This window comes from Ambystoma mexicanum, chromosome 3q, assembly GCF_040938575.1.
Source record: "Ambystoma mexicanum isolate Mex_15411 chromosome 3q, UKY_AmexF1_1, whole genome shotgun sequence".
NCBI lineage: Eukaryota > Metazoa > Chordata > Amphibia > Caudata > Ambystomatidae > Ambystoma > Ambystoma mexicanum.
Window position 1 is genome coordinate 1,024,478,753 of NC_090926.1, and position 17,972 is coordinate 1,024,496,724.

The window sequence follows — 17,972 nt, forward strand, 5'->3', positions numbered from 1 at the left end:
ACCTGAATCTGCCGACAAGAACACAAAGCAAATGCAGAGGGAATGCAGGAACAAGGGTTGAATGTGGGTGGGCAATGGTACTCTGAGGAGCAGTGGTGAGGTCTGGGGAAGGGGGACTCTAAGTAAGGTTTTGCCTAATTCTAGGAGGCAATTTGAAGAAATACTGTTGTTGACAAGGCCCACTCCTAAGGCCCCTGTCAGCTACCTGTCCGCCATAGTCTTGCCATTTTGATCGGGATGATGTAGGTCTGGGCCACATGTGCAACTTCTTCCAGGAGCGGAGCCAAGAGGAGCACGATCATGCCCAGAAGCTGCTGAGATATCAAAAGAAGAGCGGGGGCCGTCTGGCCCTGCAGGATATCTGGAAGCCGGAGCGTGAGGATTGGGGCAATGCATTGGAGGCTATGCAAGCAGCTCTCCACCTGGAGAAGACGCTTAACCAGGTGCTACTTGACTTGCACAAGTTGGCAACAGAGAAGAGTGACCCCCCATCTGTACGATTTTCTGGAGACGCTATATCTACAGGAACAGGTGAAGACCATCAAGAAGCTGGCAGACCATGTGACCAACCTGAAGCACGTGGGCGTGTCACAGATGGGCCTGGGAGAGTACCTGTTTGACAAGCACACGCTAGGTTAGCATCGCAGGGGTGAGGCTCCTGCGCCCAAGGAGAATGGATGTTGGCCTGTATCATTAAATTATTTTTAAAACTGGAGAAAAAAAAAGAAAAAAAAAAGAAATACTGTTGTTTTCATCCTGTGTGCAGGAGGCCACAAACGCTCCTGCTGGGAAGCACTGTCACCCAGTGGTACTGTAAGTCATTTTGAAAAATGTAAGCGATAGAGAGACCCTGAGCAGATGCTTGACACTAAGCATAATGCTGCTGAGCCCCCCTTTTTAGGTTAGCAGTGAAAAGAGCATACAGCATACATCACTATTATATCAATTTTGATCAGAGAACCTGACGCCTGCTGCCCTTAGGCCATGCCCACACATGCTAGGCCCCCTAAATTTGGTATCCCACTTAAAGCACTGTCCAAGCAGTTGGTCCGCTGTTATGTAGAGATCTGGGTTAGCCCTCTAGGAAGTAGCTGATGCAGTTTTATCAAGGCAACACTTTCTACTCCCAGGTAGGATGGTCCACGTGTATCCAGTGACAGTTGTAGAATCCATCTGTTACCGCCAGGCTTATTCTCTGTTGACCCCTTTTGATTGTCCTTCTGGTGAGTCTGCACTTGGGCTAGCCCTTTTGGATTGGCTAGGGCCAATGTGGTTCAGTCTACGGGTTTCAGATTTTTTATATGTGCTGTTACTAACATACATTTTAATCCCTGATTTAGGTATGCTTTGCAGTGGTTAATTGTGAGATTTCCCTCCCCTATTATCGCCACTTTTAAAAACACCATCTGTAGCATTGCTGCCATCTTGCAATCTCTCCTGCTCCGGTATTGGCATCTCCTGCATTCTGTGTGAGTGGAAAGCCGATCCATGGCTTCTGCTGTCATCTCTCCCGACATCAAGATCTACCGTCTTCCAAACTCCTTCGAGGGTAAGTGTGTGAACTTCTTGGTTGCTTTCACAGGAGCATCACCCTTGTTTTGTTTGACACTAGATTGGTTTTCTTGTGAACCACTCCTGTGATGTTCACGGCGGGTTTAACATGAGGAGCTGGTATTATATGAGGCTCCTCAGTGGGTAATAAAGTCATACTAGGCATTGTTGCCTAGAAACCTTGACCTGGACCTTGGGTAGATGTCCCTGTCATTACTTCTCTGGGGTTTGAAGGAGCGGTCTGTACCCAATGAGTGGGTATTGTTCTCTGCGTGGGATGGTTGTTGAGCTTGTAAGATCCCTGCTCCTTCCTCACTCTGGGAGGCGCATCGGGTAGTGACTGGCCCAACGTAGTCCCTAGCGGCTCGCACCCTTACAGAGTCAGATGCTGGGTTATTGCAACTCACCACACCTGTTGGATTGGATTACCTATACCAGATAGTAAAGGGGTAAGAATAGGAACATAAAACAGTGACAGGGACTGGAGGATATTACAACATTTTTAACATTGATCACCTGAGGCCAGTATTTACATATTTGAAAAATTCCACAGACTAGTCCTGGGGGCAGAATGCAGGACAGGTGGGTTGGGACATTAGTTTGAATGAGAGGGTGTGGGGATATGCAAATCCTTTTTCATTGCTAGCAGGTAGAGTTTGAGCCTAGTTCCGAAGAGTTCCCCTAAAGAGATGGCATTAATGGCTCAAGGGAGAGCATCCCATTGGGCAGGGCAAGTAGGGTAAATGAGTGAAAGCAGGAAGAGGCACAGGGGAGGGTTGGGGGACTAAAAGGCGGATAGTTTGGGAGGGAGCGTACAGTGAGAGGCATTCAGTAAGTTAGCGCGTAGCTAGTCCATGGGTGGATTTATGGACAAGAGGCAAGAATTGAAAGGTCCATTTCCATGGAGATCCATCGAGCATGGTGACGGTAGTTAGATGTTGGAGGATAATCTGGGTATGTTGAAAAGAGTGCTTGATGCAAAGTAGAGGACATTGTCGAGGGGATCGAAAGGGTAGAGATGTAGACCAAGAAGTAGGCTTGCCCAGTAGTACAGTTTGCTGAGCATTAGAGTAGAGATGAGGGTTTTAGTGGAGTAGTGTGTAGGATATGAGCACATTTTCCTAATTGTTTGGATGTTGAACCTGGCTGCAGTGGCCATAATGAACAGGTAAACTTTCAGGTTGCCGTCCAAGATAATCTCAAGGTTGTGAACCATGGGTAAGGGGTTGAGGAGGTCAAGGAGAACGAGACAGGAGAAGGGAGAGTGGGTTTGGCAGGGAGAAATAGGACTTCTGTCTTTGAATAGATTAGCAGGAAGCAGCTTAGTGCCCTCCAGTGTTGGTGGCAGTTAGACAGTTAGTTATGCTTTTAGAGTTTGGAGGAATGTAGGAGGGGGATGAGAATTATCTGCGTACTGTCATTGAGAGAGGATAGTTAAAGCCAAAGGAGGAAATTAGTTAACCATTCAGAGGAAGTTTATAGGGTGAAGATTGGGCCTGGCACTGATCCTGAGTAACACCCATGGGAAGCAGAGTTTGGGAGGAGATGCTGAAGTCCAATGAGATGGAGAAGGATTAGTCAAAGAGACAGGGGACACCAGTCAAGGACAAGAAGTGAAAGGGTTTGAAGAAGGGAATGATGATCCACAGTGTCCATGGCAGCTGAAACGTCTGGAATGATGAGAATGGAGAAAAGGGGAGCATGGGGGGACAGTGGTAAGGTGATGTGATGCGTGCAGTCTCATGGAGTGTTTGGACTCGAATCCAGATTGGAGGGCGTCAGCGAGCGAGTGCACCTCGAGATAGTTGAATCTGCAGTTGTAGGCAACCCTTTTGAGGATTTTAGAGTGATGTTGGGTCAGGAGGATAGATAGCTCAGGGGCAACGCATTTATCTTGGAAGCAAAACAACGCAGAGCAACAGAGGTTTGAATCCCGGTCCTGCGCTTAGAGACTGGTCTCTGGTATTAAGCGTGTTATAATTAAGGGAAGAGAGACAGGGTTGTAGGCAGAGGTGTTGCTGGGTTCAGCATTTACTTTCTTTAGGAGAGCTACGAAATGCCAGTCTAAAGAGACAGGTTGAATGAGGTGGAGAGGTGGGTATATTTTGTGTCGTAAAGGGATCACTTGGAGCACAGGCAGGGACGTCATCTGGGGGTCGCAGCAGTTATAAGTGTAAGGGACAGAGATGGGGACATTTTGACACAGGTTGGTGGACTTTTTAGTTATGAAGACATCCTGCTGTGACTTCACCTCCAGTCCCACCACATCCCTCCGGCCACCCCCTCCCATCACAGGTGAGTACATGTTTTCCCTTTCTAGCACTGCAGATAAGTGGATGCGCACAGGCCATGCATTCCAGGAGCACATGTAAACACTGTATAGTACCTTTCACTCTGGAGACCACTGGAGAACCCTCAAGCCTTCACCACCGCCCCTCACCCTGCACTGTACCCACTCTTGCCCACTATAAGGGGCCTCTGCACCCATCCACTCTGGAAAGTAGGCTGATAGCCCCCAGCACTCGCCATCCCTCCAGCTAAAAACGACCCCCAGGAACGCGCACAACTCACTCTGCTTCCACCAGGCTGGTCAGGATGCGCTCCTTCTCTTCTTGCAGGCTGCCCAGCTTCTCCTGCATCTGGATGGATTCCTTTTCCGCTTCCTGGGCACAGAAAACAGGAGAACACTGTGAGACGGCAGCCTCCCTGGCCAAAGCTGCCTGTGGATCATCACTAGGCCTCTACTGGCTGCTACATATTACCATAACCCAACAACGAGAAGGTTTCCAATGTGTATCTATTAATAAAGTAACTTCGTGCTCTGAACAAAAGCATCGTGCATAAGGTGGTGCGGTAGCAGGAGCAATACCCTCGTTGGGTGGTGCAATAGCTGAGCATTGGACATATGTATTGGCTGATGCACGAATCTCTTTGCGAGATGGATATATAGATGTGGACAGTTAAAGACAAGCTTGCAATATTTACAGTAAATTATGCACGAAATTCTTCATAAGCATTTGCACAATTTCCAATATTTACAGCAAATGTTCTACAGTATAGCTGATCCCTCCCACCCCGCCCCCCCAACCACCACCTCAACCCCTCTTCTCCACCAAGACCTCCACGATGTAGAGTTTGCACCAAACGTTTCTCGGCGTTGACACCAAGCGGTAAACTGAGAAAGTTACCATACTCGTCTTTTCCAGTCACTTGTTTACTATTGTTCCTTTAATTCAAACATGATGCAACACCGCCACCTAGTGGACACATCAGGAAAGTTTGCCAAACCCTCACGGTGTCGTTATTTTTCCCAATTTACAAGGCTCCTCGTAATCCTTCCCTACCAGACTAGCCTCGCTCCTAACCATAGGAAGGGCATCCAGCCCTAAAGGCAGCAGCTGGGTGCAGGTAAGCGCAAAGCAAATTTTGAAAACAGGACTTGTTCTGGCTCTGTGGAAAAATCCCCCATTATAGTGGACATCTAGAAGGGTGACCAATGGAGCCAGGTGCCCCGCCCTCCCCCAGGTAGTGGATTATGGGCCCGGTAGGGGCACTTGGTGAATTTTTTAATTGGAGGGGCATAAAAAAGAACCAACAGAGGTTTGGGGCGGTTCTTTCACCCACCAACACCCCTCTTCCCCTCACACGTAACCCCCCTAATCCCTCCAACACGCCACCCCCAAGCAATCTTAGAATAATGGGTCCTTTCTACGTATTACAGCACACTTTCTGTGAAAAATTGGGTAAACAGCAAAGCATTTCCAATCGGTTTTGTAGGGTAACGCATGAAAAAATCCAATCGATGCAAGTCACCAACAGCGCAGGCACATTTCCCAATGCGTTTTCATGATGCCTTTCCCCACAATATATGCCTGTATAATAAGCATTTTTACGCTGGCTGTGCCCATACGTTTCCATGCTGGTTTCACCTATACATGCCAGTATTTCCATATGAGAACGTACTCATGTTCGCTTTGGACATAATTAATGCCAGAAACGATACTATAAGAACATGTGTCCACGTTGGCTCTGCGAACATATTTGCCAGTACTTGCACATAAGAACAAACGGCCGTTGGCGTTGACATTAATCCATGCCACAATAAGAAAACATGTCTGACACGCAATAATGTTTGCTTCATCGTAGATGTCCAGTGAAAATGTCACGCGCCAGTAAGAAATGGTTAGACTGGATGCACCAAAAAGAAACAATGTTGCAAAGAAAGAAAATCACATTAGCACGGGTAGCGAAGGGCCATTCCGCCATCAATGGAACATGATTTGTTTTATTGGATCTACGTGATTTTTCCGTCACGGAAACGTCTGCAACGGAAATGTTCGCATGGGAAATGTACGCACTACAAATGTTCGTACATTTCCCATGCGAACATCCTACAGAAAACCATACATTCATACACCCCCACCCACAACACACCCTCACCCACACCCCCAACGTACCCCCACCACCCTACTTACCTTTCCTTCCTTCGCGCTGTGTCATTGCAGCGCCGGTTCCCTTTCACCTCCGTGATCGTGGAACTGGCGCCGCTGGGTCCTTTCCTTTTTTTTTCGGGTAGCTGCAGGGGTGTACCCCGCAACCCCCGCTCACTATACTGTAAAGTATAGTGAACAGGGTGTTGCAGGGGACACCACCGCAGCCCCCGGCTTTTTTCTCTTTTCTTTTTGCTAGGGTGAGCTGCAGGAATGTATAGTATAGTGAGCGGGGTGTTGCGGGGGACACCCCGCCAGCCCCATACCGACCCCACCGAAACACATTTCGAACTTTTGGTAGTTAGAACTTTTTGTGGTGTGTGTTTTAGGTCTTTTGGTGGGGTCGGTAATTTTCATTCAGACATTTTGTCCGAACCCGTTTTATTCAGCGGTTGCTCGACGAGGCTGCTCAGAAATCAGAGCAATTGTATTTTTTTAGGGCACTGCCCTGGTAAACCTGAGCGCACATCAGCGCTGCGCCACAGTGTAGCGTCACCATCACTCAGAGTGTCCACCGTGGATACAAACAGCGTGTGTAGTGTGCACCAGCTCATGCAGGACACCAACACAAGACACACAAGTGCGTTCGCTTTGCTCGCCTTCTGCGCAGAGCGTGAGCGCAGGCGCTGGAGCCTTGGCACAGAGCGGGAGCCCTATGCACACCCTGAAGAGCCTGCCTGCATCCCCAACAATAGTTGAATACAATCCTAAATGCTGGGCCTGCCTTTTAAATGCTTGGTCCCTCCTCAAAGTGCTAAAGCAAACAGGTGATTTCATTAAGCATACCCAATCCCAGCCACAAACTCATTAACGTTCACATGGGCAACTTTCACAGGGGGCCTAGCCGCAGAGGAGGGGTCACAGGGATTTTTAAGTGCAAGATCTCTGCCAGTCAGTGGGGGTAGGAGCTGGCACATGAGTTTGGAGCAGTTTGGTGAGCAAGTAAGGAGTTTGGTGTGAGAGCGTAGAGTGGAGTTGGTTGGAGATAAGGGGGGAGGAGATAAATCTGGAGGGGTTCAAGGATCCGCAGGAGGCAGCTTGAGGAGAACAGGAAGTTGACTGAAAACATCAGAAGGGCATCGGGTGGAAAGATGAGCAGGAGGTTAGTTTAAAAGAATGAAGAGTATACCAGGCGGCTTGCAAGATGAAGAAGAGAGCCCACTTGGCCCAGAGAAGGAGTGAGAGCCCGATCTAAAGGGGCTAGGGCCCCCCACAGTGGGCGGAGGAACGAGCATGTGGCATGGCATTGAGGGGGTGCAGGACCAGGGCAGGAGTACAGAGGGGGTAAAGAGAAAGATTAGGTCCCACGGAGAGGGAGGCAACAGAGCGCACCTAAGGCCACCTGCGGAAACTGGCTAGACAACACTCTCTCTCAAAGTGGAGGAGAACGTCATTTACTACCTGCAGCTCATGGCAGAGACGCAGTGACAGCTGCAGGATTTGCATGGCCCAGCGGAGGGGATTGTATCCCACCCGCAACCAAACTCAAGCAGGAAGATGCACTAAAAGATTACCCCTGAGACAGAGTGACAGGGAAGTTCCACAAACCTTGTGAACATGTGCCTCACCGAACACTGGTGAATGGGACTATACCGATGCTTTTCATTTAAAGTTTGGCCCAGCAGAGAACCTTTGTGTGTTTAATAAAATCTCTTTTTACCTGAGACATTTTGTTCAGTCTTTTTGTGAACCCCACTGGGCTATATGATACCTCATAATCCCATATAAATCTCTACTTCTTCCTGAGAATGTCCTGTATTTCCAAGCTTGAGCAAGGCTGTAGCCGTGTGCCAGGTATAGAGGGAGGATAATGTGGCAATTCAGGACGGATAAAGGGTCATGTCAATTACTCTGCATAATGAAACATGACCTCCCATCTTACCTCATTCTTACAGTAATAACCATATGAAGAAATATCCAGCAATGTAACAGACTTGCTCAAGAACCACTCACATAACTCTATCTGCTGCTTCAGTAACTACATTGGAGGCTTCACGTTACACAGTTGATTCAAGAGCTCGTGAAGGAAGTCTGACCAACGGAAAAATCGAAAGAAGCCTGTCATGTCAGACGAATGATGATGCCCATGTCGCTGCATTGTAAATCTGCCATGGACCCCTCGTAGGCCTCTAAGTAAGAGGCCACAGTATGTCGGGTTGATCTCCTTTTAAGAGACCCAGGCAGCAGCTCTGCTGCCTGGGGGCAGGGCTCCCCAATAGTAGCTTTTATCCATCTGCTCAGGTGTAGAGAAGCCCCTCAACGCTCACACTAGAAAAAATACAACCCACTAGGGAAAAAGGCCCAGCACACCTCTTGCAAGGAAAATAAAGTTTTATTTCCACAAAACTAGAAATGCGCAAGCAAAGGACTCTGCTGCCACGGAACGTTCTGCCAAAATCAGTACGAACAACACTTTATGAAGGCATACAGAGTCAACAGTGACGTAAGTTACATAATGTACAAATCCAAATGGCTGGTTGGTGCGACCCTATACATAGACTACCTGCTCCAAAGGGGATGCCAGGCCATTGGTCCCAGCCCGGTCTGTCCATCTTCTTCCACGTGGGTTCCTCCTTGCAAGTCATCAGGCATTAAGTTTCAACTAATTGGCAATTATGTGAAGAAAAACAACACTGGCTCCATCTCTGACCTGATGTGCACCTGGCACTGCAGACATGGGCTAAGAGGATACTTCGAGGCCATCGCTTCTAACCAATTACAGCTTAATTCCAGACACCTTGGCGCCCAACCACAGTTCCCCACCCTCGTTTTAGCTTTGTTGTTTTATCCCTTCCGGTACCTCGCAGCACAAATCACGTGACTTATGGTGTAGGCAACTGATCCCTGTTTTCAGATCTTTTCTGATCGATTGGGTGTCTAACAGTTGTATGGTTCATGGTATGGGACTGACTGGTACCTTGGAATGCAGGGGGTCTTCGGTCTGGGGCTTTCGGGTGCTATTACTTAGAGCTGGGACAGGAAAGGGCGGAGGCTCGTGCCCTCCTTCTCATGGGATCTCTTTTCATAGAAAGCTCTCAACCCCCACGTGGCCTTCTAGGAAACGAAAGGTTGGCAACATGAGACAATGAGGGGTCAATGAATCTCTGCAGCTCTGGCTTTCTCACCGGTGCCCTAGCTACAACCCAATCCAGGCATGCATACCCTTTATTTCTATGTGTGGCTCGGGGCTGTGGCCCTGGCAGCAGCACCAAGTTAGGCCTAGATTCCAATATGGCTGCTACTATGTAAAATGGTGTTTGTTTCCCCATGTTCGCTGGACCAAAAGAAACATCCCCCATCCTCCCAGCGCAAAGAATCTGAGCTTCTCTGTGTAACGTGACAGAGGTTACAACTCAGCACTTGCTTACATAGTGCAGCGCTGGGTTTTCTTGTCCATGAGGACCATCATCCTGTTTGCCTGCAGCTGGGAATGAAAAGCTTACAAGGTGAGGCGAATAATGCTCTGCTCCAGCAGATTGATGTGCACCCTCTCTGCTCTTTCTTATCACCTCAATGATGATTAGGTGGCCACCACAGCCCTCATTAAGGCCTCCGTGCCTACCTGCGTCTGAAAAACCAATAAGGCAATCGGCTCTCCACCAACATGTTTTGATCATTGTTCCACCAGCTCAGATAATGATAATTATGGGTTATTTATTTAGTGCTTTCACCAAAGCGGTTTACATAGAACATATTTACATACAATATTACCCAACCAAAATTGGTACTCCTATCAACCTCGAAAGGATGAAGCTCAACCCGCTGAGCTAACATGCCGGCTTACAGATCTTGCACCAAAGGGTTGCTCAACGGCAGCTTGTCCCACATGGTCCACATTGCCTTCGACCATCTGACTCTCAGTTCCCAGTGGAATGTCCTCATATTAAGTCTAGACTAAGGAACCAGCAAAGTACAGGAGGCCATCTGATCCAGTAATTTCCGGAAACAACCGTGGTGCAACCATGACGCTCAACCTGAAAGTTGCCAGTGTGCACCTGATCACCTGGAACATCTCTGCTGGTGGAAAAGCTTTCATCTGTGCTGTGTCCAACTTTGCCCTGATAAACTGCAGCCATATCATCAGAAGAAGATATTACTTTGTGTTCTGTTCAGGAAGAACACCAGTCTTTTCAGCAGTCATACGATCTGTTGAAGTGCTGACAGCAACCAATGCAGACCCAATGACTTCACTAACCAGTCATCAAAGTTGTGCCACACCTCCACATCTGCCAAAAGCAAGTGAGCCACGACCACCACCATAACATGGGTGAAGGCTTGTCGATGCTTATATTAAGCCCTGGGACCTCAAACTACTAATGCTGATCTGTCATCACAAAGCTAAGGACCTTTCCGTGAGCTGGCAAAATTGGAACATATAAATACATGTCCACTATTCAACTGCCCTCAGACAAAGGCATCAGGATTTAGAGTAGAGTCAATAGCTTTATGTTTTCATTTTGCACATCTTTGTTTAGACCTTTCAGATCCACAATTGGCCTCAACTTCCATGGTTCCTGTTTAGGAATCCAAAGATATCTTGTGTAAAACCTAGTAAGATGTTCTACTTCTGCCATATTTTCTATAGTTCCTTTGTTAACCATCTGCTCTTCCACTAGGAGCAGCTCTTATTGATAGAAGTCATGCCCTTGGTCTTGCAGTGGGCACCATGGAGGAAAGGTAAAGATAAGTAAGATTGTAACCTATCCGTACTATCCATAAGACGCACTGGTATTTGGTCGCAGTCTTTCACTCCTCTGTGAAGTGCCCGATTCCGCACAGCAATGCAGTATTCTGTAAGGACACATTAAAGTGGCTTCCACGAGGCAGGAACTACATGAAAAGCAGCCAGCTATGAAGCAATCGTTTTCTGGTTCCTGCTTCAAGCAGTCCTTCTAAATAACTGCACTCTAACCAGCGTCACTTTGATAACACTTTGTTATTGTGGAGTAGCTTGCATCAACCTTGCGCCTGCACCGCTGGGCCTTAACAGCTTTGGAGTGGCAGACAAACCCAAACCATCTGGATTCCTTGTGCTTTTCTACGGTGTGTTCCTCCATATCCTCGAATAGCTTGTTCCCTTGAACAGGACATGTCCACAAGCTTTGCCTGGACCTCCAGCAAAATTCCAGATAACCTCAGCCAGCCATGGGAACTGGAAAATTGCAGACATTGGCATACCTCTGGCCAGAGACCCCACTGTCTCCAGTTCTGCCTTATTATGTGCATTGAGGCCTCAAATACTTCAGGCCCCATCTTACACATCGCATCACAGGTCTGCTGGCAAGTGATCCACAGCCTTCTCCACCAGACGTATTGACTGCAATGGCAACTGATGGGGCGATATAACCCGAGGAAGCAGACCCCCCCATTCTATAACGTACTGCCGGCCAAGTTAAGGGCCTTAGCGAAGCGTCACCGCAGTTTATATCGCCTTTAGCACCCATGCAGATCCTACGCTGGTGCTAATGGTCAGTATAACTGATACAAAAAAGAAATCTTACCTTTTTGGGTGGTACTCTGCTCCATGTTCAGAGTCTGTTTTCTGTGTTGATAACCGTCACATCATCAACACAGAAATGGACTCCGGAAAGGTAAGATTTCATTTTCTAAAAAAAAAAAAAAAGGTTTGACTCACCCTTAGCACCCACATAGGATCTACACAGGTGCAAATGGGTGCTAATGGTTGCGTGGGAAGCAGGAAGAGAAGAAGGGGCAGGAAAGGCCATTTTCACTATCTGGAGGCAAGAATGTCATGAGTCCATACTCGTCCAGATCGTCGCTATGGGAGAGATGGAGGTGTGGCCAGTCAAGACAACATACAAGCTGCATACGTCAGCCTAACCACGATGGCGGTCGTATGACAACTTGCCTTGCTTCACCCAGATAGCGGTTAGCGCCAACACACAAAGGCATGAAATCATGATGTTGCGGCCCTAGTCACGAAAGAGTCACTTCCATAAATGTGACGGCAAGCAACCACATCGCAACACACAGGTCAGTGCGTTTCCAGTGCGGATGTTCTTCCACCACTTCTTTGCTCTTGTCTTGTTCGTGCCTCTGCCCGCCTCATTTCTCCAGTGCTTATTCTGTGTTCCTCCAGTTGCTCCTTCCTTGAACCCCTTGAGTGCTATTGTCCCAGCGTAAGGGTTTTAACCTTTGCAGCCGCCGTAGGACTCACTAGGCATTTTCGTGACAAGTTGGTGGACTTTGTGTGACTAGCCTAATTCTCTATGACCATGGCATCTAGAAGCCAATCTAAGGTACTTCTACCTAACACTTTGCAATGCCAGCTGTAAAAAAATATATATGGATAAACTAACTGCAACAGTTAGCCACAGCTGTGAAGCCCTTTCTACCGAAGTTCAGGCATTAAAAGTTGAGAGTGTCGCATTAAAGCTAATAGTCTCTGATGGGAACCCAGTGGATGTTCTGGTTGGTGGTCTACCCAATTGCAAGTTTAAACGGGAAGCAAAGAAACTCCAAGAATTCCTTGATGCATTGACCGTGCACTTTACTTTCAAGGACCCGTCCTTTCCATTGGATCATTCGAAGGTTGGGTATATGATTTCAAATATGGCTAGCAGTACTCTAGCCTGAGCTACACCCCTAGTGACCACTGGCCACCCTATATTGGATGACTATCCCGAACTTGCAAACAGTGTAAAATCTATGTTTAGGCCTCCACAGTTAACCTATTCTGCCCAAGAAACACTACTGGACTTTCACAAAGGCAACCAATACATACTGGCCTATGAAAGTCGTGTCAAGTGGCTTGCCTCTGAAACAGCCTGGCCAGAAGAAGCATAGTTAGCCTTATTCTGTAGGGGTGTAAATGAAAACCTAACGGAGGAAGTGGCCCAAGGACAAAGATGTCTTGCGCAACTGATTACTCTTGATCTGCAATTGGATTACCGCTGTGACAAATCCTGAGGTATTGCTGTGCTTTAGATGGGGGAGTCCCTTTCCATGAAGCTAGGGAGGTGAGGATGCTACCCGATAGTCCCCATGGGGGTGATACTCAGCAGGAGGATCTCATGGGCAGGAAGGACCGCATTGAAAGTAGTGACCATTTTGAGAGAACACAGTATCCCTTTGACCCTCTCACCTTCCCTCAAAAATCCTCCAATTCCACACTCCCTAATGCCTCCATTTGTTTTTGCAGTATATCCCAGGCAAGAACATCTGGGATGAGAAAGACGCCACAAGGAATGAAGATCATTGACCGGAACGAACGTGCCCGCTTTAGACTTTCGAGTGATCCTTTTGGTCAGCTATCATTCAAAGGCAGAGGGGAAGAGAACAATGACATCTTTGTTTTCAGCCCGGCACACAGGTGTGCGCAGATTAGCAGAACGGAGAAGCAGAGGATGTCCAAGGGAGAGAAACACTTGCGGAAGGCCTGCAATACAGACAGTAGACCGGAAGAGTGGTAACATACCTGCCAATGATCAAGGCCACTGGTGTGCAAAGAAACCACAGTTGAACTGCAGTAGAGATGCGTGGAAGACCAGGGAAGGTCCCGCTAAGTCAGAGAAATGGCTGAAGCTCTTGGGAAACACCCGAACAACCGGAGGGTGATGGCCAAGACCCTGAAGGTACTAGAGGGTGGCTAATCTCAGGGTTGGGCAGACCGAGAAGGGGCTTGAGGCCTGAAAGAAAGCACTGAAGGAGACTTCATCGGGGCAGAGTAACCAAGTGAAGGGGGTCTGGGACCCACATTGGGAAAATATATCCGAAACAGTAATAAAAAGGAATACAAACTTTGTATGAACAAATAATGCAGGAGTAAACCAAGGCTGTGGTTTAAACAGAGACCAGATAAAGAGACAAACTTTGAATATACAATTGATACTCACAGACCTTTGCAGGGGAGTAAACCAAGGCTGTTGTTTAAAGAGAGCCGAGATAACACAGACCTTTGCAGGGGAGTAAACCAAGGCTGTGGCTTTCAGAGAGACCAAATTAAAAAACTCTGAGAGTAATCATGCAAAGGTGGTCTGGGACCCACGTTGGGGACGTGCACCCCGAACAGTAATAAAGAGGAATACAAAGCTTACATGCGTAAGTGACAAACAGAGCCCTTGGCAGGAGAGTAAACGAAGGATGTGGGTGGAAGTGAAGTCAGAAAGAGGAAACCGTGAGAAGGAGATCGTTGAGTACCCTACTTGGCATGAGAGTGGACCAAGGAGGGGTTACTGAGAAAAGAAGATTCGGGACCCTCAGCACAGCTTGGGAGACCGAACCAGGCTATTCTTCCTCGTTGCAGTACCTGGGAGCCGGGCTTGCTTAGAAGGGTCAGGGACCCTCAGCACTGCTTGGGAGAGAGAACCAGGCTATTCTTCCTCATCGCAGTACCTGGGAGCTGGGTCTGCTTACCAAGGCGCCCTCAAGACGGCTTGGAAAAGGTATCCAAGCCATCCTTCCTTGTCGTAGGGCCTGGGAGTAAAGCCTACCAAGTAAAGATAAATACCTATCTTGACCATTGAAGACACAGAGACTATTTTGGACATAGTTGGAAAGACTGTTGGTAAAGGGAATCTACTTTTGTTTGCTTCATACACCTTTTTGGAACCTTTGTTTTGAACTATGAAGTGGGGCTGCATGCCCAAGAGTCTAACCAGGCTTGTCCGTGTCTTCGCTCTTATGTCATACCAGGAACACCGCTCTATACCTAGTGGTTTCTGGAAGACCTACAGGCATCAGGATTATTGATGATCGGTTATCAACATGAGACAATCAGTTTCAGTGTCATACAGGCAGCACATTTCCTATCTTTCTTGGTCTACCATGGCTCATAATACACAACCCGTATATTAAGTGGTCATCAGGCACTTTGTTCAGAGGATCCGAACATTTTGTTAGTCAATATTTCCTAAACAACGCAAGCGTGGACTTGACAACTACATATCATCTCCGTAATACCAACCAATTGGTCTCTGCAAACCAGCTACAAACCATCCCTGTGCAGTATCATGAATTCCAGGGCGTGTTTTCCGATTTTACAGAGCGAAAGCTATCTCCACATTGTGCAGAAGACTGTACAATTGACTTGATGCTCAAATACCCTTTGGGCAAATGTACACCCTTTCAGAACCAGAAAAGACAGCCCTTTTACAAACATATGTAAACTATGGTCTTACTGTGCATTCTGAATCCCCTGCAGGAGCTTCTCTCTTTTTTGTTCCAAAACGATTGCTATGAACTACGGCCATGCCTGGACTACAGATGACGGAGCAGTCACAGTGAAGAATAAATACCCTCTTCCACTCATCCCTGACATGTAGTATGTGAGGCTACCATATACACTAAATTGGACCTCAGGGGAGCTTACCACATAATACGCATTAGATCAGGGGATGAGTGGACAACAGCGTTTAGAACACCCATTGGGCATTTCGAGTATAGGGTGACGCCCTTTGTACTTGCGAATACCCCGTCCTATTCCAAGGGTTCATGAACCAAGACTTTTCTGATTATCTACTACAGTCAGTAATCATTTACCTGGATGACATTTTAATCTACTCCAAGACGCTTCATGAGCAACATGTGAAAGCAGTCTTGCAATGAATGTGAGCTAACCATCGCCTAGCTGTGAGGAACCAGGAATGAGACACAGACACAGAGGACTCATGATTGTGGTTATAGACTTTTATTAAATAACTGGGTTGGAAAATGCCTCACTGTGCCTAATCTCTGAGGTATTTCCCTACCTCAACCAAAACTAAGGGTCTGTCCTGTGTCAAGATGGGCAAAGCAAAACAAGTCCTGTGTCCAAAATCCTATCCTAGCTCTCGCATTCTAAAAGTACCCCTAAGGTGTTAAGGGTACTGACTTTGGCTTGAAAAATGTTCAAGTTCAACAAAAGATTATAACTCCAACAAAAAAAGTTCCAAATGGATAATATTCAGAGTTCCAGGTAATAACTCCTTTCCCTAGGTTTCTCACCACAATCCAAAAGTCAAAAGGATGACCAAATTCTTTACAGGCCAAGAGCATAACCCCTCCTCTTGGTGTTCGTGTTCCAATCTACTCCAGGGGAAATTATTCCCTTTCGCAGGTCTCTTCCACATTCAAATGCAATTCCAAAATCCTAATGGCATGAATCTTCCTTGGGATTTAATTTTTTAAAAAATACCACTGATGCAATTCAAAGTACAAAGGGCATGAATCTTCCTTGGGATTCTCTTTTTCAAAGTATCACAACTTGGGTGCGGGTCCCAGACTTGAACAACACTGGTAATTCATAGAATCCAGCGCACAAGTAGCGCACGCGGCTGGCGCACAGCGTGCGCCTGCGATAGTCTGCGCCAGCCGCGTGCGCCAAAACCGAATCCGGCGCACAGCGTATTCATGGATTTTAGCTTCCCCAGGCAGCCGTGGCGCACAGTGGCGCAGCGACTCGCTGCAGCGCCAGTTACGCCCCCAGGAATGCCCCTTGCGCTGGGAAATCTCATAAAAATCACAAACCAGCGCAAGGGGCTGCGCTAACACTGGACCATCACGGCAAGCGGCCCATGCGATTTTCAAGGGTGCGCGGGAAGTTTCACACGTCAAATCCCAGGCTACGTCCATTTCAGGGGTGCGCGGGAAGTTCCACACGCGAATAGCCTGGCCGCGTGTATTTCAGGGGTGCGTGGGAAGTCCCACACGCGAATAGCCTGGGCGCGTGTATTTCAGGGGTGCGCGGGAAGTCCCACACGCGATTACAGCAGGGTACGTGTATTTCAGGGGTGCGCGGGAAGTTCCACACGCGAATAGCCTGTCCGCGTGTATTTCAGGGGTGCGCGGGAAGTCCCACACGCGATTACAGCAGGGTACTTGTATTTCAGGGGTGCGCGGGAAGTTCCACACGCGAATAGCCTGGGCGCGTGTATTTCAGGGGTGCGCGGGAATTTCCACACGCGAATAGCCTGGGCGCGTGTATTTCAGGGGTGCGCGGGAATTATCACACGCGAATAGCCTGTGCGCGTGTATTTCAGGGGTGCGCGGGAATTTCCACACGCGAATAGGCTGGGCGCGTGTATTACAGGGGTGCGCGGGAAGTTTTACACGCGACTTCAGCAGGGTACGTGTATTTCAGGGGTGCGTGGGAATTCTCACACGCGAATTGGCTTGGTACGTGTATTACAGGGGTGCGTGGGAAGTTACACACGCGATTAGGCTGGGTGGGCCCTCACAGGTGTACCCTGTACACCCTCCACGGCCCCTGCAGGCAGCCCACAAAACAGGGGACTACCCTGCACACCTGATCATGTCCCCCTGCACCCCCATCCACCAGGGGCACCCTCCACCAGGCCCCCACCCATGTCTCCCACCACCCCCACCCCCCATCCACCAGGGGCACCCTCCACCAGGCCCCCACCCATGTCTCCCACCCCCCCCACCCACCAGCACTGTGGGGCACGTGGCCAGCAGGCAGTCAGGCAGCAGCAGATGGCAGGTGGGAGCGTGCTCAGGGCTCTGGGGGACTGTAATTTTGCCTCCTGGCCAGGAGCGTGGTCTTTCGTGTTTGAACGCGTGGACAGCCTGATAGGGAGTGAATCTGCACGTGAAAACCCCACACTCAGCGAATCGCGCGAAAACCCGTCACCAGCATATGTGCGTCTATAGTTACCTGCACGTGCAGTGTCAAAGCGTGTGATTGGTGAAAATGGATCTACACGCAGGAGTGACAAAGCGTGTGATTGGTGAAAATGGATCTACACGCAGGAGTGACAAAGCGTGTGATTGGTGAAAAGTGAGCTACACGCAGGAGTGTCAAAGCGTGTGATTGGTGAAAAAGGATCCACACGCAGAAGTGACAAAGCGTGTGATTGGTGAACATGGGCCAAGCACGTACACGCCGTAAGTGACGCTGTACGTGTGGGCCTGTATATAAGGTAGTGTTGAACACCATTTCCTTGTACGTGCTTTTCGTGGAGAGCGAGTGGG

At 48.4% G+C, this 17,972-nt stretch overlaps 1 protein-coding gene across 2 annotated transcripts in view; it reads right to left on the reverse strand.

Annotated features, from left to right (window-relative positions):
* CCDC40 (coiled-coil domain 40 molecular ruler complex subunit) overlaps window positions 1-17,972 on the reverse strand; it is a 599,189-nt gene that overhangs the window by 127,742 nt on the left and 453,475 nt on the right. For both annotated transcript variants that reach the window (XM_069655198.1, XM_069655197.1), the window contains one exon: window positions 4,123-4,214. In XM_069655198.1, the coding sequence (XP_069511299.1) occupies window positions 4,123-4,214 (92 nt within the window). The remainder of the gene's footprint in view (window positions 1-4,122; window positions 4,215-17,972) is intronic.